The sequence below is a fragment of the Heteronotia binoei genome, chromosome 6 (genome assembly GCF_032191835.1).
Source record: "Heteronotia binoei isolate CCM8104 ecotype False Entrance Well chromosome 6, APGP_CSIRO_Hbin_v1, whole genome shotgun sequence".
Lineage (NCBI taxonomy): Eukaryota > Metazoa > Chordata > Lepidosauria > Squamata > Gekkonidae > Heteronotia > Heteronotia binoei.
The window spans coordinates 120,681,248-120,703,241 of NC_083228.1; the positions used below are offsets into that span (position 1 = coordinate 120,681,248).

Consider the following 21,994-nt stretch of genomic DNA (forward strand, 5'->3'; position numbering starts at 1 on the left):
TCCATCACAATCACTATTGTCTATTCTAAACTGAGAGCAGCTCTCCAGGGTCTCAGACAGTACTCTTTCATATCACCGGCCACCTAATCCTTTGTAGCTGGAATGGCTGGGGATTGATCCTGGGATACTGTACATGCAAAGCAATACTTTTTAAGTGGAGATATTGGGAATGAATCAGGGACTATCTGCATGCTGAGCAGATGCTCTGCCCACTGAGCTCCAGCCCTTCCTGTACCCCATTTCCCCATGGAATTAGCAACAGGCAAAAATCAGCATTTCATGTCAAGATGAGGCCAAATTCACAGGGGAAAAATTGGACAGACACCAATAGCCTGTGGGTTTTGCACTGCATTACAAGGCAAATTCCAAAATATGTTTGTTTCACTGTCTTGCCCTTTCCTAAGGAAAGATGAATTCTGCCTTAGACTTGGCTTCCCCAAGGGGCTGAGAGTACTGAAGGAACATAGAGAAGCGAAAGTCAGTGGAGCGGCTGGGCCGGATTTCTTATTATTGATTCAAATTAACCAGCCCGTTAAGTTCTTTAGCTGCTGCTTTGTCTGTTTAATATCGCAAAAGTTTCTTCTGGCTTGAGCGCGCTCTAACTGACTTCGTAGCATGAGTTTTTCTTTTCGCATTTGAGGTCTCTCCTGAAAAGCGCTGACCCACTGAAAAATGGTTCAGAGTCCTTGTATGTTCGAGGATTTTTTTTAAAAAACAGAGACTTTCATTTTTAGAAGGCTCTTGCAGTTCATGAATGTTGCTGCAAAGTTGGAAAGTTCGGCCAGTGTTGTAGAGTGGCTGCAGTGCTGAAATGGGATCAGGGAGACTTGGGTTCAAATCCTTTCTCAGTCACAAACTTCACTGGGTAACTCTGAGCTAGTCATTCGCTCTTGGTTTAACCTACCCCAGAGGGTTGTTGTGAGGAGAAAATGAAGGAAGGGAGAAACATGCACACTGGTCTGAGCAAGGGATAAATATGTGAAAGGTGGATAATTCATTCCTTAATTTTTGCACTGTGCATGCAATGAATATGTACAGTTTTCACACTATGCTTGCTCACAAGTTTGGTCCTTTGAACGAGCGCTTTCCTCCTAAGCGCTTGCATATTCAAGGCAGAAGTTCATTCTAGCCCCTCTTCCTCAAAATATATCTGTCTTAAGCATAGCTACCCTCTTCTTTCCCTGGACTGAACTGACTTCTTTGAAATCAGTGGTATTTTGTTGCATATTTTATTTTGATTTTACTTCATTTATATTCCACCATTCTCCTCAATGGGGACCCGAAACAGCTTAAATCGTTCTCCTCTCCTCCACTTTGTCTAGTTCTTCCACCTCCCCGTAACATCTGCCTGTCTAGCGCATTTTATTCTGCCTCCAACAAACTGAGATAAAGACAATAGAAACTGTGCCCAACAAACTCCTCAGGGCTTGCATATATGCTTCTTCTCCCTTATACACACAACAACCCTGTGAGGTAGGTCAGGCAGTCCCCAGGTTTGATTCCCCATTCCTCCACATGAAGCCTGCTGGATGACCTTGGGTGAGTCTCAGTTCTTTCAGAGCTCTCTCAGCCCCACCTGCCTCACAAGGCGCTTATTGTGGGGAGAAGGGAAAGGTGATTGAAAGACACTTTGAGACTCCTAAAGACAGAGACAAGCAGGATATGAAAACTTACTCTTTTACTCTTCTTCAGCATTCCAGGGCTGTTTTTGTAGCAGGAACTCCTTTGCATATTAGGCCACGCACCCCTGATGTAGCCAATCCTCCAAGAGCTTACAGGGTTCTTTGTGCAAGGCCTACTGTAAGCTCCAGGAGGATTGGCTGCATCAGGGGTGTGTGGCCTAATATGCAAAGGAGTTCGTGCTACAAAAAAGCCCTAAGCAATAGAGAGAGAGAGGTGGAACTCACCTTTTTTGACTTCCCTGTGTGTCTATTTTTTGTATTTACCTGAATGCCTACTTTGGTCTTCCCTGCATGGAGGAGGAAAACCCAGCCTCCGCTCTTCTTCCAGGGCAAGGACTTCCTCCGGTCTCAGAGTCCCTTTTTGCAGACACAGCACTTTGTAGTCGGCGCCCACAGCCTCCGGCCATCTGGCTTTGTGAAGCACCATGCGAGGTGTGCTACGTGTTCTCCCGCTGCATTCCACAGCGCCTGACAGCACAGTGGAAATCCTTCATAATTAATGCTCCCGTCGTTCTAATAAAAGCCCTTAAGTTCCTCCAGTGTTTCCAAGCGATGGGGCTTTGTCTGGCCGCATGCCTCTGTGACATTGTTAATCTGGCTCCGGTTACCTTTTCTCACCGTTGCTTTCAGGCAAATGCCATTGTGATAGGAGTCCAGATGGCCAGGGCTCTTTGTTTGATTTTGTAGCACTAATGGCCCAAATCCCTGGTTGCCCTTCTTCCCATAAACAATTGCTGCTGAGCAGTAGATTCTGCTTGTCTGTTATCTCTATCCATAATGTATGGCGGGGAGGGGGGGGAGGGGAAGGTTCCAAAGTCATGATATAATAATATCTTCCAGGGCTTTTTTGCATATTAGGCCACACACCCCTGATGTAGCCAATCCTCCAAGAGCTTACAGGGTTCTTAGTGCAGAGCCTACTGTAAGCTCCAGGAGGATTGGCTACATCAGGGGTGTGTGGCCTAATACGCAAGGGAGTTCCTGCCACAAAAGAAGCCCTGATATCTTCAATGGTACCAATTTTATTTATAGCATGCGCCATCGATGCCATGGATTGGCTCCTGCCAAGCATTTCTGCAAGGGGCTGTGGCTCAGTGGTAGACAGTGGCGTCACTGGGGTGGGTTGCACCCTGGGGCCAAGTGCGTGGGTTGCACCCTGGGGCCAAGTCGGTTGCACCCTGGGGCCAAGTGTGCCGGACTCGGAGGGAAGAGCAGCAGTCCTCGTGCGCTGCCCAGAGGTGCTAAATCCCTCGCGTTCGAACAAAGGAAGCCTCCGCCTGGAGAAGCCGAAAGATTTGGGGACGGTAACCGTCCCGAAACTTGAGGAGAGGCGCTGCTCGTCCTGCAAACTACTTCTTCCATCAGTCCGTCCCTCCCAAGGCGCTGGCGGCGGCGCGGGCTTGTGCAAGACCAGTTGCTAGCCGAGAGCGGCGGCTGGGGGAGCTCAGCGCACCTGGCGAGAACCAGCGAGAAAGAAGCCCACTTCGGGTCCTCGTCGCCTGCCCCCTCCTCCCCCGCCGCCAGCAGCAGCGCCTGCGGTGCGGAGTCTTCAGCACTGGCGCTCATGCGCACTGCCGGCAATGCTCCTGCGCTACCCCTCACCCGCTCCTCCTCTTGCTGCTGCGAGCGCGGCCGATGCCGCCTGTTTTCCTCCTGCGTGAGGGACTCCCTCGCTCTCTGCCTGCCTGCCCCCTTCCCTTCCCTCCTGCGCCCCGCGCGTCTAAAGCCTCCTTTCCCTCGCTGGTTGGCTCGCAACGTCCTCCCTTCCCTGGTTTGCCTGCTCGCCCTCTGATGCCTGCCTGCGAAGAGCTGCGCTTTCCTCTTCCCTCCCGGCCTTCTCTCGCTTCGCCACTGCCTTGAAAGAGCCTCCCCGCGTCTCCCGCCAATAAAGACTGTGATTGCTTGCCGCCTGCTGCCTTCAAAGAGCCCTAGGAGGCCAATGAGAATGCTCTAGGGGGGGCCAATGGCCCCCTTGGCCCTGCCCTAGTGACGCCTCTGGTGGTAGAGTATCCGCTTGGCATGCAGAAGGTCCCAGGTTCAGGCTCCAACATCTCCAGTTAAGTGATCCAGCAGAAAGTGATATGAAAAACCTCTGCCTGAGACCAAGGAGAGCCATTGCCAGTCTGCATAGACAATACTGGTGTAAGACACCTTCCTGTGTTCGTGTGGAAGGGCAGCAACATTTGCTGCTTCCCTCTCCTGCTGCAGACCTCTGACTTCCCCCTGTCATGTTGGTCCCAAGGCTCCTAAAGAAAAGAGGGGAGGGTGACTTTGGACTGCAGAGGACTTTGGAGAAGGTGAGATAATCCTGGTCTGCTGATTGAAATCCATTCCATCAGAGGGATCCAAGCCCATATTCCAAGAAGATGATACATTTGCTTTTTCAACAGCTTTGAAGCAGACTAAACATGCTGCAGCTTCAGCTCTTCCAGCGTTTGAACAACAAGAAGACTGCAAGTTTATACCCCGCCCTTCTCTCTGAATCAGAGACTCGGAGCACCTTACAATCTCCTATATCTTCTCCCAACACAACAGACACCCTGTGAGGTGGGTGGGGTTGAGAGGGCTCTCACAGCAGCTGCCCTTAAAAAGACAACTCCAGTGATGGCTATGGCTAACCCAAGGCCGTTCGAGCAGCTGCAAGTGGGGGAGTGGGGAATCAAACCCGGTTCTCCCAGATAAGAGTCCGGACACTTAACCCCTACACCAAACTGGCTCCCTACGCTTAACCGCTACACCAAGCAAGGCCATCATGAAAGCAGCAGGGCTTTTTTTTGTAGCAGGAACTCCTTCGCATATTAGGCCACACACCCCTGATGTAGCCAATCCTCCAGGAGCTTACAGTAGGCCCTGTACTAAGAGCCCTGTAAGCTCCAGGAGGATTGGCTACATCAGGGGTGTGTGGCCTAATATGCCAAGGATTTTTTCCTACAAAAAAAGTCCTGGTGGCAGCCACTGAGCATGAGTAGTGGGAGGGCTTGTGAGTGGGAGAAGTTTGCATAGGCATGTGGGGGGATAGGAAGGGAGGCATGAGAGGGTCCCTGGTGATGGGCAGATGGGGGGCCCTAGAACTAGCCCTGAGTGGGTGTTCTCTTGCTGCTGTGAATGCCCCTGCATTGGTAACTGTGGAAGCAGCCTAAGAATGCTGTAGCTACCATGGTATGCACACCCACCCCTGTATCATTACAGGGCTGGATCCTACTCCTGTCCCACACTGAGCAAAGTTTGACCCTTTCTTCCAGTCGAAGGATACCTCCTCCAGCTTAATGAGCTTTAACTGGCTCTGCCAAAGGAGCAGACATTTAAGTTGAAGGAAGGGTTCTTAGGCTGGAGGAAGGCTCACTGGAATATGGCTGGAAAGCAGCCACCTGTCACGGCTGGGGCCGGGTCAGGCAAAGTCCAGAGGCAGTCCGAGGTCTGTAGCCAGTAAGCAGGAGGGTCCGAGGCGCCAAATCCGAATCACTGTAGAAGTATTGCAGGTCTGAGGTCCAGAAGCCGAGGTCAGGGAGTCCAGAAGTCCAAAGCCAAAGTCAGGGAGTCAGGAACCAAAGTCAAGCCGGAGTGGATGCTAGAATGTCAGGGAGATGACTAGTTGCTTCCACAAAGCTTCCTCCCAAAGCCCACAGCTATATAGCCCTCTGCTGGCTGTTGCCCGTTTGGGCTAATTGCTGGCTCAGGGAGGCAGCCAGGATCCTGTTACCACTCAAGCATCCTTGCTCTTAGAAGGGCCAGAATCCTCTCAGAACTCAGGGCTCAGGGAGCGTCTTGCTTGTGAGCGTGCCGCCCTCCTCCGATCCCTGAGGTCCTGCCGGAGGCGGTCACGCACACGAGCCACCCGAGAGGGCGAGGCAGGGGGGCTGGGATCTTCTCCAGCAGGAGGCAGGGGCACTGGTGCAGGTGGCAGGGGCACAGTTTCCTCATCAGACTCAACTTCCTCTGAAGGGTCCCCAGCACCCATGACACCACCAAAGAAATGGCACCAAAGCCCTGGGGCCACACATGCCTATGAAAGAAACCAAGTCTTAACCTGCTGTCAGAGCCCTATGAATAATGGAGCAGCCCTGAGGCACTAACATGCCTCTGGAGTCAGTGGGGAAATCTCTGGAGTAGGTGGAGAAGCCTAACTTGGACATATGGCCAGGTGTGCAACTCTCCAATTCCTGTCCAGCTGCGTCAGAAATCCCTGATGCCTCTTGTAACACAAACTAATCACCCTGTGCTACAGATCTGAGGTTGCCAATGAATTAGCTGTAGGCTTTGCCCCTCCTTTAGAAGAACCTTTTGGAGAAATCCACATGTATGCCTGGAAGAACAGTTTCAGAGGGTAGCCATGTTGGTCTGTAGTAGAACTTAGATCCGGGCGGGTGGTCTGAAGCAATAGAACAAAGTTCGAGTCCAGTGGCTCCCTTAAGACCAGCTAAGCTTAATTCTGGGTATAAGCTTTTGTGTGCAGGTACTCAAACTTTGTAGTAGAATAATTAGATTCGAGTCCAGGAGCACCTTAGAGACCAACAAGATTATTAGGGCATAAGCTTCCGATATTTATTAAAGCAACTTCCTGATGCGATAACATATCCTACCAATATTTTATGGAAACAATCATGCCCTTCCTAACTTACCAATGAACATAAGAGAAGCCATGTTGGATCAGGCCAATGGCCCATCCAGTCCAACACTCTGTCACACAGTGGCAAAAGGTCCATCAGTGGGGCCAGTGGCAAAAGGTCCATCAGGAGGTCCATCAGTGGGGCCAGGACACTAGAAGCCCTCACACTGTTGCCCCTCCAAACACCAAGAATACAGAGCATCACTGCCCCGGATAGAGAGTTCCAACAGTACGCTGTGGCTAATAGCCACTGATGGACCTCTGCTTTGTATGTTTATCCAATCCCCTTTTACTTACCAGTGCAGAGTTAAGACAGCCATTTTTGAAGTGTAACCCCCTGGTCATAAAGTGCTCGGGTAGTGGAACTGTTTCTTCATGCAGTTGGGTTTACTTTTCCCTGCTGTGTATTTATACCTTTTTTTGGACTGAGGCATCTGGAACCACTTGCTCTTGAAAGCACCATTCCCACAGTGCACCTGGTCACTGCCTGCAGCCCGGATTGCAGAAGTTGATTTGTGGGTGGCTCCTCCTGGTTCAGGACAGAAGGCTGGATTAGTTGACCATCTGGTCCCATCTTCCAGCTCTTTTCAAGGGTCTCCTGAGTTGTCCCCAGGAACACCAGGCTTCACTTCTGACTTCCTCTCAGAACATCCGATGAGAATGTCTTGGTTTGTCTATCTTATCAGAAAACGTTTTGTGATGGATTTGGCCTTTAATAAAAATAGTTTCTTAAAGTGGTGGTGGGGGGGTGTTTCTTATGAAGATTCGAACGAAGGCTGTTTTCATTGAAATGTCTGCTCTTTGCAACTTTCCTGCTTATAATGATAATAACAATTTTATTTCCTGTTCAGTCTTTAGCATGCATTCTCAGTTGATATTTAAACCTAACTACATTTCAGCTGCCTCTATAGGCAGCCGTTCCCCCCATCTGTTAACTCAGAGTCTTTTGCTAAAGCCTTTGGGGAGGATGGGGGTTGAACAAGCACGGAACAGTTAGTTTTAGGGTATTCCTGCAAATGAAACGATGCATAGCAATAAGCTGGTTATGAACGTCTGTTCAATAAATACAATTCATCTTGTTCCTAATTGCTATTCTCCGTGGTGAGCTACCAGCTCACCTTACTGACTGCTTCTATATTAATTCCATTTTTCCCCTCTTTCTCTCTCTCTGTTTCAGTAGTGACAACTTGCAAATATGATTTTTTTTCCAGAGTGTTTCATGTTTCATCCTTTTGTGCGCTCTCTAGGTTCACAATAGAACAGGAAATTGATATGAAGGATGTTTTGAAGGGCCTTGGAATCACAGAAGTATTCAGCCCAAGTGCTGATCTCACTGGAATGTCTGGTAAGAGGCATTTTACATTTATTCCATATTTTGGTTCCAAATTACTTTTTTGGGGGGAGGGAGGGGAGGGAATGTGCTGAAATGAGGTCAGGCAAAAGAGTTTTAAAAGATAAACAAGGTGAATTTAGGGTTTCCAGCTCTGGGTTGGGAAGTTTCTGGGGATTTGGAGATGGAGCCTGAGGAGGGACTTCTGCAGGTTATAATCCCATAAACAAAGCAGCCATTTTCTCCAGGGGAACTCTAATCTGTAGGCTGAAGATCAGTTGCAGGGCTTTTTTGTAGCAGGAACTCCTTTGCATATTAGGCCACACCCCCTGATGTAGCCAATCCTCCAGGAGCTTACAGGAAGCCCAGTAAGAAGACCCCTGTAAGCTCTTGGGGGATTGGCTACGTCAGGGGTGTGTAGCCTAATATGCAAAGGAGTTCCTGCTACAAAAAAAAGTCCTAATCATTTGTAATGCTCCATGCCCCACTTGGATGTTGGTAGCCTTAAGCAAATTGGCTTTTGTGACCCTGGGAGAACCTCCATGCCCCACTTGGAGGTTGGCAGTCTTAAGCAAATTGGCTTTTGTGACCCTGGGAGAACCTCCATGCCCCACTTGGAGGTTGGCAGTCTTAAGCAAATTGGCTTTTGTGACCCTGGGAGAAGCTTTAGTGGGCCAGTGGCCTGGCAGCCCATGTCTCCTGTGTCCCCTGCCCAAGTCCAGCCAGTATGGAGTAGAATGCTGGTCTGGCCCTGGCAAATTGCACTGGTGCCCATCCAGGTCCCTGAAATGTGCCACTGTCTGCGCTGGTCCAGCTGGCAAGTTGCATTTCCACTACTGAACCTGATATAGTCCTCCCTCCATCAGGAGAATTGGGGAGGCTTTCTCTAGAGGCATTTTGGTCTCACAATCTGCCCTGAATGGAAGCATGTGCGGCCCACATTCTTCTTGCACGTTTCCATGTGGCAGCTCCATTCTTCCCAACAAGGTCTGTTGTAAGCAGGGGTCATTTTGTAGAAAAATAGGTGGCGGATCTCATCCAGGGATTGTTATGCAGCTGCACATACTATTCAATGGACAAGGAGGTGGAACTCTCAGGAGGAGGAGGAGGAACTCTCAGAAAGGTTCAGGAGCTGCACTCCTGTGAGCTCCCACTGAATCTGAGGCCTGGTTGTAAGCACCATCTTGGCCTAAGGCACATTTTGCAAAGTCCCAGGCCCATGTTTTTCCAGTGGTTGCCCAATGCCTGAAGTCAAGAGAACTTCATTCATCCTGCCTTTCTAGCCATTTTGTAAAACAGAACTGATCTATAGAGATTTGGGGAAGCCTGATCCTGGGCAATGTCCTGCTAAAGGTAAAGGTAATCCCCCTGTGCAAGCACTAGTCGTTTCCGACTCAGGGGTGATGTCACATCACGACATTTTTCATGGCAGACTTTTTTACAGGGTGGTTTGCCATTGCCTTCCCCAGTCATCTACACTTTACCTCCAGCAAGCTGGATACTCATTTTGCTGACCTCGGAAGGATGGAAGGCTGAGTCAACCTTGAGCCAGCTACCTGAACCCAGCTTCCACCAGGATCAAACTCAGGTCATGAGAAGAGCTTGGACTGCAGTACTGCAGCTTACCACCCTGCACCACATTAGGACTACAGTATAAATAGAACTTGCATGTTCAGTGTTAGTGTATTTCTAAATACCATGTTCGGGGGGGGGGCGGGGGCAGCAAAAATTTATGAAGCACATTAGACAGATTCCTGGTGGATCAGTGGCCACTAGGCCTGATGCCTAAAGAGAACCTTCTCATCTAGAGACAGTAAATCTCAGGAAAGATGCCTCTAGAGACAGAATTCCAGGAAAACTCTAGAGTATCATGCAAAGTGGTGATGTTATTTCCGGTTACACAGCCAATTACGTTTTGCCAGGTCTCTACCCACCTAGGCTCCTGCTGGTTGTCAGTTCTGGGCTGGCAACCCTACCAATGCCAGAGTTCACAGGACTGTGAAAGCTCAAGTAAAAATAAATTCAATTCAATAAATAAACAAATAGACATGGTTGCATTAATAGTAAAGAAGCTGTATGAATGCCTCCTTTCAGTTTGCATTCAATGGGTCATTGCAGGGCTTTTTTTGCATATTAGAACTCCTTTGCATATCAGGCGTCACACTCTTGATGTAACCAGTCCTCCAAGAGCTTGCAGTAGGCCCTGTACTAAAAGCCCTGTAAGCTCTTGGAGGATTGGCTACATAAGAAGGGAAAGAGTTCCTGCTAATATGCGAAGGAGTTCCTGCTACAAAAAAAGCCCTGGGTCATTGGTTGTTATTACCACTAGCAAATATCCCTTCCAATCCCTATCAGTTTGCATATGGGGAAGGGGCAATTTTTTCTTCCCGTGCCTTCTAACTGGAGGGCCCTCTTACCTTGGAGGAGGATTTGGGGCCAGGAGGACAGAGAGAATGCTCAGAATCCTAACATGAAGGTGGAGCACCATACATGCACACCAGGTTCTGTCCTGATCAACTTATGTCGGTACGTTGAATTCAAAATACGTCTGTAAGTTATCTAACAGCGTAATGCCTTTTCATCTCAACTTTGCTGCATGGGGGGGACATACAATGTTCTCCCTTCCACATTTGAGCGTCCCCAACAACCCTGTGAGATAGGTGAAGCTGAGAGCAGTTGGCTCAAGAGCATTGAGTTTCTTGGGGGACTGGAATTTTTACCTATTTGGGCTGCCATTTTGAACACTATACCACACTGGCTTTCACTAAGGCAGCCATCCAGTACTGCTGATTGTGTCTCAGGGGTAGACTCTCCTCTTGCCTTGGGGACTTTTTACCCCCCATGCTGTCAGTTGTTATGCATTGCTTTTGGTTTGTTTTGCTGTTTAATTTTGTCCCAGCTTTTTGAGAAGTTTGGGCATTGGGATGGACCCTTTGAGGGGGAGGCAGTGCCTGCGTCCCCATCTCACATGGTTTGAGGATTCCCACAAGAGGTCTTGGAGATGGAACCTTCAGTGCATACCCAACTCAGGGGCTGCTGACTGGCTTTCACCACCAGATAGCAAGGGAACCACACAGTGGCTGGCAGCCAAATGGTTCCAGAGGCATGCCACTCCACTTGTTCCCCCCAGAGATGGGTTCATTGGACAGCAGGATCCATCCCCATGCTACTGCACTGTAGTCAGGGCTTTTTTTGTAGCAGGAACTCCTTTGCATATTAGGCCACACACCCCTGATGTAACCAATCCTCCTGGAGCTTACAGTACATATGAACATATGAAGCTGCCTTGTACTGAATCAGACCCGCAGTCCATCAAAGTCAGTATCATCTACTGAGACTGGCAGCAGCTCTCCAGGGTCTCAAGCTGAGGTTTTTCACGCCTATTTGCCCTGTGAGTACAGTACAGTAGGCCCTGTTAGAAGAGCCCTGCAATCTCTTGGAGGATTGGCTACATCAGGGGTGTGTGGCCTAATATGCAGAAGAGTTCCTGCTGGAAAAAAAACCCAAAACTCTGACTGTAGTCAATAAGGCTGTGGCCATTTATTTCCAAGCTGGTTGGTATCCTGTGTTTTCCTTCTGCATTTGATATCCCGCTCCCTCTACTTGCCCTTGGCCTGCAAGAGTTTCAGGGTATTGGCTTTCCAGAGTCAAAGCTCCCTTCGTCAGAACCTGAGACACACGGGCTTTTTGGCGCTGCTTTGGGATCAGAACCACAACAGATTATTGGAAAGGTTTCACACAGCTGTGTTTGTCCGTTCCCTTTCGTTTTGTTGTTTCCCCGTGCTTTCTCCCCGGCTTCTGGCTCCACCTTTGATCCAGGAGGAAGTCTCCTCCCAGTGTGCTGCTTGAACCTCTTTGTGCCTTTCATGTGAAAGGCATGCCACGCTTCCAAAGGTGCCACCCTTACCTCCCCCACCAGTTTCCATAGCGATTGTCATTCTTCTGCCATTGGAAAATTGGGCACTTTGCGCAAAGAAACAGGCACTTCACAAACCAGAAAGCAACAGAGTAAGGAGCACCATATTAAAACTCTGTTGCTGCCCTGCTTCAGCAATAACTGCAGCTGCAACCGCGGTAGCTGTGTGAAAGCTGCCTGGGAAATGTCCGAAGGCTGCTGATTTGCAGTGCAATCTCATACAGATTGTGTGGCCAAGATGGCACTATCGATTCTTAAACAGACAGAAAGTGAAACTGGTTTTTTTTAACTTGTGTAATGTTCTGCTATTAATAGTCTGTTTTTCTGAGAAACATTTGTAAGCCACTCTGGTAAGGGCAGGATGTAAATATTTGAATAAATAAATAGGAGGAAGGCAAAATTGGAACAGTTATGCTTCTTGGTGGTTGTACATGTATAGACCACTTTTGGATGTGACCTGGATAACCCAGCCTAGCCTGAATGCATCAGATCTCAGAAGTTAAGCATAGTCAGACCCGGTGAGTCTTAGGATGGGAGACCACCGAGCAGGCTTGTAGCCAGAAAATTTTAGGTGGGAGGGGGGAATAAAATTTCAGGTGAAGAGGTCCAGGAGCCCAAAATGAGTGACACACTTCAAAATGACATCACACACTTTAAAAAGTGGGGCAGCGGGGAGAGCGGGGGCTGCAAGAGCGGCAGGGAGAGCGGGGGTCACCAGAGCAGTGGTGGCAGAGAGAGTGGGGGCCACCAGAGTGGCAGGGAGATCGGAGCTGCCAGAGCGGAAGGGAGATCAGGAACTGCCAGAGAAAGGAGGGGCCATACAGGTGGAAGGGGGGGTTGGGTGGAGCAACTGGGCCCCCCATAGCTACAGGCCTGCCACCAAGGGATACTGAGGTTGCAGAGTAGAGACAGGCAACAGCAAACCATCTCTGACCATCCCTTGCCTTGATAACCTTACAAGGTCACCATGAGTTGACTGACTTGACGGTAAAGTTTAAAAAAAAAAAATTGCATCAAGAAGGACTCAGAGTGGTTTACCACAAAAATTAAAACTTTATCAGCAGTGACCATCCATTGCAGTTATGTTTTTATAAATTATTGTAACAACTGAGTAGCTTTTTGAAAAGTTCCCCAAGGGCATTAATGTGGTAAGAAAACTGTCATTCCTTTAGAGCGAGGACCTCTTTTTTATTTCCTGGAGTGAGTCCCATCCCTTCCAGAGCTGTTCTCGTTCCAGAAGAGTAGCTGTTACGGGAGCTCTCCATCTCAACGGCAGTCTGCCTATTCCGCCTCAACTTTTAACAAGGGATTAGTCATTCCTGTCTCTGGTTTCCAATTAGGACTGACTGTGATACTTGTTACTGTTCACATTTATGTATTTTTCCCCCCACCTTTTGTCCCCTTGCACTTCACACCTGACTTTGGACACCGGAGTATATTGGGGGATTCGAGTGAGCAGTAAGGTCACTGCTGGGAACTGGCTTAGAGCCAAGCGACAGCAGATAATTATACTGTCAGTGCCACGCTGGGACAGCCTTGCTTCTTCGACTGCAGCTACCAAGGTTTTGTGTCCTGTAGCGCACGCTCCAGAACTCCCCAGCTGGAGAGTAGACGTCTGATCTGTTTGCCAAAAGCCAGTGCCCTTGCCAGACTTCCAGTGCTCCTGCTACTTACTTTTCCAGTTGCTTCCTCCTCCATTCCTTTGAACATATGCCGCTGCCTTAGAATGAGTGAGACCAGGGCTTTTTTTGTAGTAGGAACTCCTTTGCATATTAGGCCATAGACCTCTGATGTAGCCAATCCTCCTGGCGCTTACAGTAAGCCCTGTACTAAGAGCCCTGTAAGCTCTTGGAGGATTGGCTATATCAAGGAGTTGTGGCCTACTATGCAAAGGCGTTCCTGCTACAAAAAAGCCCTGAGTCAGACCATTGATTCTTCAAGGGCAGTACTGTCTGCTCTGACTGACAGCCGTTCTCCAGGGTCCCAGGCAGAGGTCTTTCACTTCACCTATTACCTGAACCTTTTAAATGGGAAATGCCAGGGATCGAACCTGGGACCTTCTGTTTGCAAAGCAGATGCTCTGCCATGGTGCCATGCTCCCTTCCCTGACACTTGAGTCGCACAGGAGCTGATCTCTGTCAGGCTGGATCATAGGAAGAATGTCGCATCTTCACCTCAAAGAATTTTTTTTTTTTTTTTGGCCATCTAGTCACAACTGACTCACGGCAACCCTGGAGGGTTTTCAAGGCAAGACCTTCAGAGGTGGGTTGCTGTTGCCTGCCTCTGATCCTAGTATTCCTTGGCAGTCTCCCATTCACATACTAGCCAGGGCCAACCCTGCTTAGCTTCCAAGATCTGATGAGATCAGGCTAGCCTGGGCTATCCAGGTCAAGGCTGTAGAACACTGCAGTCATCCGTGCACCGCACAATTAAGAGACAGCAGAAGTGGAGTATAATCTGGGACTCCCTTCCATCTCTGTGTCTCACAATTACTGTGCTGACTGTTATTTCAGGGAAGTAGCATGTCTGCGGGCCCTAGCAATGAGTTCATTGAATTCCTCATGGAAAAACTCTCCTGGCTAATCCCAGTCAAGGCAGACTACTATTCATGGATCTTGGTTTCAGCCCAGTATTGATGTTGGGAGGCATTATGGCTCATTCTCTAGCATCTCCAGAGAAAAGGATTTGGTTACAGGTGATGTGGAAGACTGAAACCCCCAATAGCCACCACCAATCAGAGTAGATCACACTGGTCTGGATAACCCAGTGGTCTGATTCAGAATAAAGCTACCGTACTTCTCATGACCCATATGAAGAAGAAGAGGAGATTGGATTTATACCCCACCCTTAACTACCCGAAGGCGTCTCAGAGCAGCTTACAATCTCCTTCCCCTTCCCCTTCTCCACAACAGACGCCCTGTGAGGTAGGTGGGGCTGAGAGAGCTCTGAGAGAACTGCTTTTAAGAAAACAGCTCTGGGAGAATTTGTGACTGATTCAAGGTCACATGAGCAGTGCATGTGGAGGAGTGGGGAATCAAACCCAGTTCTCCCGGATAAGAGTCCGCACACTTAACCACTACACCATGCATGCTGTGCTCATGTGTTGAAATGTCTCCAGATACTCTGTGATCCTTTACATCAGGAGTGACTGACATGGCCAATGGCTGGGGCTGATGGGAGTTGTAGGCAAAAAACATCTGGAGAGCTACCGTTGGCCACCCCTGCTTTACATGATTGCAGTAGCCTTTGATGGCTATGACATCTAGTTTGGTGAGCAATGTCTGAGTAAGAAAAATTCTGTTCTCTCAAGTCAGCAAGTCCAGGTGAGAACAAATAGCGGTGTTTCTTTCCAGTTGCTTCAAGAGCCTTCTGCTTCTTTATCAATCCAGCTGCAGCCCCTGTTCTTTTCTTGCACTTTCCTCCCCTTTCTTCCAGTCCCATGCCTTACAGAAGTTTTGTTGTGTGCTGAACTTCCCAGAGGCTCTAAAGCTGTGGAGCAATTCTCAACGGAAGATCTCTGTCTAGGCCTTCTCTGCCTGTAATGAAAGAGATCTGAGATCTAAAAGATCCACATTTGGAGAAGAAGAAGACTGCAGATTTATACTCCGCCCTTCTCTCTGAATCAGAGACTCAGAGTGGCTTACAATCTCCTATATCTTCTCCCCCCACAACACACCCTGTGAGGTGGCTGGAGCTGAGAGGGCTCTCACAGCAGCTGCCCTTTCAAGCTATGATAGCTATGGCTGACCCAAGGCTATTCCAGCAACTGTAAGTGGAGGAGTGGGGGATCAAACCCGGTTCTCCCAGATAAGAAGTCTGCACACTTAACCACTACACCAAACACAATGGAGCCTAGTTTGAATGTTTGTATGCTCTGCACAGAAAAGAGGAAAGGAGGGGTACGCAGAAAACTGGGGCCTATTTCCACTGCTACCACATTGACTGTCCTCACCAGAAAACACAAGCTTTCATAATTTATGATAATGTGGGGTTTTTTGAGAACCCTTAAGCATCTCTGCGGATGACCTACATGCTCTGCCTGATCACTGTTTGTTTTCTTCTCTTCCACAAATTCATCTAGACCTTTTATTAGCCTGCTGCTGATTTATTATTTTGCAGGGCACCAAAAGGTTCCACATATCTTCTTGTCTACTGCATAAATGTGTATTTTCCTTTGTTTTTAAATCAAGTTTATGTCATTTTAATTCACCGCTGTGCAGCTCCAGCAGTATGTGTGAGGGAGAAGGATTGTCCGCTCAGTTCGTTTCTAGTCCACTCATCATTTTTATATACTTTGTTCTCATTCCCTCTCATGCAGCAATCCGGCGAACATCTTTGGCTTGGCTCAGCTGGTAATTTCTGCTGGCAGATCAGATATTGCTCCTGGTGAATAGGGACTCCCTAGGAATAGCATTAGGGGCCAGGAGTCAGTGGTCTACAACCAGTGATGAGAATCAGTGAAAACAACACATACATCCATTCATGGAAATCTTCTGTTAGACTCAAGTCATCTGGTAGATTCACGCCACCAGTTTACAAGTAGGGGGTTACTGCAATCAAATGGATTTAGGGTTGGTGTATTGATTCTGTCATGCACGCTGGGAAGGTCTAATCCAGGGGTGGCCAAACTGTGACTTGGGAGCCACATGTGGCTCTATCACACATATTGTTTAGCTCTTGACGCCCCCATCACCCCATCAGCCATCTTGGAAAAAGCCCTTCTCTCTTTAAATCTCCTCTCCAAGCCAAGCCAGTTGACAGCTTGGAGAATGTATTTAAAGTTAAAGTTGCTTTCTTTCCACCTCTTCTTTCCCCATCTGTTTGCCTGCCTGCCTGTTCTCAAACATCTGGTGTTTCTGTTTTGCAGCTATCAAACATCTGATATTTATTCTATGTGGCTCTTATGTTAAGCAAGTTTGGCCACTCCTGGTCTAATCCTTTTAGTTTCTTAGGGATGAACAATGTACTTTTAGTCCACTTTCAATGCACTTTAGTGATTGTTTGCAAGTGGATTTTGCTGTTTCACACAGTTAAACTCCCAATTGCAAAGTGCATTGTTCAGCATGTGTGAAAGTGTCTCTGTATCCACGATTAGACCTGTAGGTGTTGCTTCCAGTTGTTTCCCTGTTCAATACTACCCTTGTCAAGGTCAGTCAAAGAAGTACGTAGCACTCAAAGTGTGAGTGTTGCCATGGCATTTTTCCTCCTTTCCTCTCTTCCCACATGGGTGGGCTGTGGCTCAGTTACAGCACCCACTTGGCATGCAGATGGCCCCAGGTTCAAACCTCACTATTTCCAGATGAAAGGATCAGATTGCAGGGAATGTGAAAGACCTCATACTGAGACCTTGGAGAGCTGCTGCCAATCTGAGTTAACAATACTGATCTTGATGGACCTGTGGTCTGATTCTGCGAAAAGCACCTTTGCGTGTGTACATATGTACCACACTGAGGAGAAGTTTCCTTTGGTGTTCTCCCAAGTATGCAGCAACCTATCCCTAGTCTGTTTTTCTTACTTCCATGATTGGCATGGGTGCCAGCCTCACAAATAAATGGGCCCTCTATGTGCAGAGACAGTACACTGCTGAGCATCAGAGCCAATAACCTTCAAGCAGGAAGCTACTCAAGTGGGGAGTGGAATCTCAGTCTGTCAGTCAAAGTTTGTTGTCTAGGCCAATGAAACAGGCCAGAATGAAATCTCCATAGGTGCCAACAGAGCTCTATTGGCCTCTGCTTCCTATCTGTCTTATATTTTAATTCCTCTCTTCCTTCAAGCAGCGTACATCTTGGTATATCCACACAACCAGCCTGTGAGGGAGGTTAGGCTGAGAGAAAATCACTGGCCCAAGTCGCTCAGTGAGCTTCATGACCAAGTGGGGATTCAGCCCTTAGGGTGGCATAGTGATTACCATAGGGGTCTTGAGTAGGCAGTTCATGAGGCACCATTAGCTTACCATCTGCTGAAGAGTACTCTATGCTTCCCTTAGTATAGGTAAAAAGGTAGTCCCCTGTGCAAGCACCAGCCGTTTCTGACTCTGGGGTGACGTCGCATCACAACATTTTCACTGCAGACTTTTTAACAGGGTGGTTTGCCACTGCCTTCCCCAGTCATCTACATTTTACCCCCAGCAAATATAACCAGATAGTGATCCATCCTTCTGTTCCACCAGACTTCTGAGCTTATAACTATAATGTGCCCTTCAAACTACCTGTAGCAGTGGTGCGCAGATGCAGCAGAGAGATTTTATTCCTTTATGACAATATTTATACCCTGCTTTTCTTCCTAGTGGGGACCCAAAGCAGTTTTCAATGTCATTTCCCTTTCCTCCCCTTTTTTCTCACATGAGCAATCCTGGGATGCCAGTTGGGCTGAAAGGGAGTGGCTCAAGGTCACCAGAGAGCTTTCCTGTCAGACTGGGGATTTGAACCTTACTCTTCCAGATCTTGATGCACTTTCACACGTGCTGAATAATGCACTTCCAATGCACTTTGGCTATCATTTGCAAGTGGGTTTTGCCATTTCACACAGTAAGATCCAGTTGCCTTCCTCAAGCATCCTGCTGAGGTAGCAGAAATGTTTTACTGAGTTCAAAATTCCTGCCGCCCACTGCCAGCACTATATACAAAGCACCAGCTTTGAGGCAGATACCTCTGGCTGGTTGCTGCCTGAAGGAGGAGGCTGGCATTCAATCGATCGATCTGCTTGGGTCCAGCGACGCCATTCCTGTGTGCTGTGCTGCCTGCAAACCTTATTTTGCTCCAGCAGAGTGCTGACACAGCAAGTCCGTAGGACTGGGCCATAAAGCACAGAAACCGGCAGATGCGTGGAATTCGTTTTGCATTTCATCCGCAAGGCGAATGTTTTCCAGCAGATTTGTGTTTTATGCTCCTTTACTTTCTCCCCAACCCACAGAGAGCAGCCTTCCCACACACACACACACGCTCCTCCCCCCCCCCCTTACTTTTACATGCTCAAATTAACTCCTCTGCCATTTAAAGCTTAAGTTGTTTATGGAGGAACATCAGGCATTAAACATACGGAAGGAAGATGAATGGGCTCCACAGCAAAGCTCTTAATTTTTCTCCGCGAATAAAGGCGACGTCCCAGGTGGTGCTGGGAAAAGGTTGTTCACAGTTTGCTTTATTAAATTAAATACCCGGCAATGTTTTTGAAGCACCGCCTTTAAATAAACTGCCGTTCCGGCTGGAGGCACTGAATTTGGCGCTTGTTCGTTTATTTAATTTTTTTCTTACAAAGCTACTCTCCCTTTTCAGTGTTTAGACAATGAGAAATCAAAACAGAAGTGGAGAGCGGGGGTTGTCTGAGCAGGTGGGCAAAATAGGACTGTGTGAATTGACTTTCTGCATCTTCAAGTGTTGATGCCCCATTCAGGATCTGGTGCTTTGATGCAGCAGCCTTCAGCTGTGTGGACCAAATTGCCCAGAGATCTGATCCACCCAAAATGTAATTTACTGTGCAAACCTTTGCAGAGATACTGCAGTCTAAGTCCATTGAAATCAAAGCGTTTGGACTAAAGTAACACTGCATGGGATTGCACAGCCAGTTTCTCACCTGTGGGAAGGAGGTGGTCAGGTGATTCCAGTCAGGAACACTGTGCTGGGTAACCTTTGATTCGCCCACACGTACAGAGAACTTCTACCCCCACCCCACCCCAAAAATCAGGTATTTTAAGTATTTGAGGGAGAAGATCCAAGGGAAGAATTAAAACCTCACTCTCCCAGCTTATGCCACATGGGATGGGATAAAATGTGATAGGCTGTCACTAGGGTTGCCAGCTCTGGGTTGGAGGTTTGGGGGGTGGAGTCTGGGGAGGGCAGGGTTTGGGGAAGGAGGGACTTCCGTGGGCCAAATGTTATACTGTCCACCCTCCAAAGCAGCCGTTTCCCCCCCAGGATCTTTGTATTCTGGAGATCAGCTGTACTTCCAGGAGATCTCCAATCACTGCTCAGAGGTTGCCAGCCTAGCTGCCGTATCAAAGCTCAAGATAGGCATCATTTCACCAAGTTAGATGCAGTCAGTTTGGGAGCAAAGGAAAGCTTTTTGCTATGGGGTGTGGGTTGGCTCACTGTATCAAGAGGTCTGCCATGCAATCACCTATTCTGCTGTGCTTTCCTGCTCATCTTCAGGAACATTGTGATCAGGGGAAGGTTGGCACTGGTGGACAGATTATCTTGCCTTGTGGAAGAGGGTTGGACTAGAAAGCCATTAGGGAGATTTAGGTACTTCACCACTCTCTGGTTCTGTGCAATGTGTCTTGTAAAAAATTTCTTGAGACTTTTGCTCACGTGGTTCAGGTGGATATGAGTTTGCAGGTGGTTCCTCTGCATGGTATTCGCAGAGCAGATGTATCATTTCTGTCGTTACCTGTTCCTACCCTGAATCTCTGCCCATACAATGCAGTATAATAATGCCATTACAACAATATGGCTGTCTTTCTTTGGAAGCAAGTAGATTTGGTTAGAATGAACAATAAATGGGCCATAAAGTACAATTATAATGAATAATGATATAATTTGAAAATAAATAATGTATAATGACAGTAATAATCATTGTGTTGTATTTGATAGTTTGGGTTCAGCCAGTTTTTCCATTGGTGAAAAATATGGGAGGGGATTTCCTTTGCCCACCAAAAAGGCTATGTTAGCAATCATGGAACTTATATGGACAGAAGCCCTGGAGTAGTAGAATAGAGCAAGAGTTCAGTAACACCAGAAAGACTAACAAAATTTCTGGCAGAGTAAGAGGTTTCACAGTAGGAACTGGACTCTTGGCTCTTTTCTGCTTCTAGATGCAGACGAACATCTTGATCTGAAAGCCCTGGAGGATGAAGTCAGGCAGAGAACTGGACAGGGCTTTTTTTGTAGCAGGGACTCCATTGCATATTAGGCCACACACCTCTGATGTAGCCAATCCTCCAGGAGTTTACAGTAGGCCCTGTACAAACAGCCCTATAAGCTCTTGGAGGATTGGCTACATCAGGGGGTGTGGTTTAATATGCAAAGGGGTTCCTACTACAAAAAAAGCCCTGGAACTGGATGAGACTGAGTGAAAAACATGACTGGATCCAACCCAGCAACTAAATTTTTCCAAGTTGGACCAAAAGGTTCCCTTCCATTAAGATGTCCTCAAATGAAAAAGCCTGCCTCTGACAGAAGGATTCAACTTTGAAAGAAATCTTAGGATCTGATCAAAGAATCTGATCAGTTGTTGCCCTAGAATTGCCTTGGAGGTCATGCCCTGCACCTCTTTTCCTCTTAACATTCACCAGAGAAAATAATCAGCTCTTGGAAGAAATTCTAAAGTGACTAATTATCCTTTGCTTTCCTTTCTCCCCTTTTCTTTCTTTACAGACAACAAAGAACTTTACCTTTCCAAAGCAATCCACAAGGCTTTCCTAGAAGTTAATGAAGAAGGCTCTGAAGCGGCGGCTTCTTCAGGTTTGTATAGCAATATTAACAGCCAGCCTGGCATGGTCTACTGATGAAGAGCAGGAGCTATGACATAGAAGTCCCTGGTTCCAATTCCAGCTAAGTCATGCTTGGATTGAGGGTTCAGAGCTCAGTGGTAAAGCATCTGCCTAGCATGCAAAAGGTCCCTGGTTCTATCCCTGGCATCTTCAGTTTTGAAAGTCAGGCATCAGGTGTAGTGAAAGACCTCAACCTGAGACCCTAGAGGGCAGCTGCCAGTTGGGAAAAACAGTACTTACTTTGATAGACCAGTGGTTTGATCCAGTATAAGGCAGCTTCATGTGTTAAGAACATAAGAGAAGCCATGTTAGATCAGGCCAATGGCCCATCCAGTCCAACACTCTGTTTCACACAGTGGCCAAAAACACACACACACATATACACACTAATAGGCACTGATGGACCTCTGCTCCATATTTTTATCTAACCCCCTCTTGAAGGTGGCTATGCTTGTGGCCGCCACCACCTCCTGTGGCAGTGAATTCCACATGTTAATCACCCTTTGGGTGAAGAAGTATTTCCTATTATCCGTTTTAACCTGTCTGCTCAGCAATTTCATCGAATGCCCATGAGTTCTTGTATTGTGAGAAAGGGAGAAAAGTACTTCTTTCTCTACTTTCTCCATCCCATGCATTATCTTGTAAACCTCTATCATGTCACCCCACAGTCGACGTTTCTCCAAGCTAAAGAGCCCCAAGCGTTTCAACCTTTCTTCATAGGGAAAGTGTTCCAGCCCTTTAATTATTCTAGTTGCCCTTTTCTGGACTTTCTCCAATGCTATAATATCCTTTTTGAGGTGCGGCGACCAGAACTACACACAGTACTCCAAATGAGACCGCACCATCGATTTATACAGGGGCATTATGATACTGGCTGATTTGTTTTCAATTCTCTTCCTAATAATTCCCAGCATGGCGTTGGCCTTTTTTATTGCAAACGTACACTGTCTTGACATTTTCAGTGAGTTATCTA

General features: G+C 47.7%; 1 protein-coding gene across 1 annotated transcript in view; it reads left to right on the top strand.

Annotated features, from left to right (window-relative positions):
* SERPINI1 (serpin family I member 1) overlaps positions 1-21,994 on the top strand; it is a 131,247-nt gene that overhangs the window by 99,983 nt on the left and 9,270 nt on the right. The window contains exons 6-7 of the mRNA XM_060242447.1: positions 7,536-7,633; positions 20,906-20,992. Of these exons, the coding sequence (XP_060098430.1) occupies positions 7,536-7,633; positions 20,906-20,992 (185 nt within the window). The remainder of the gene's footprint in view (positions 1-7,535; positions 7,634-20,905; positions 20,993-21,994) is intronic.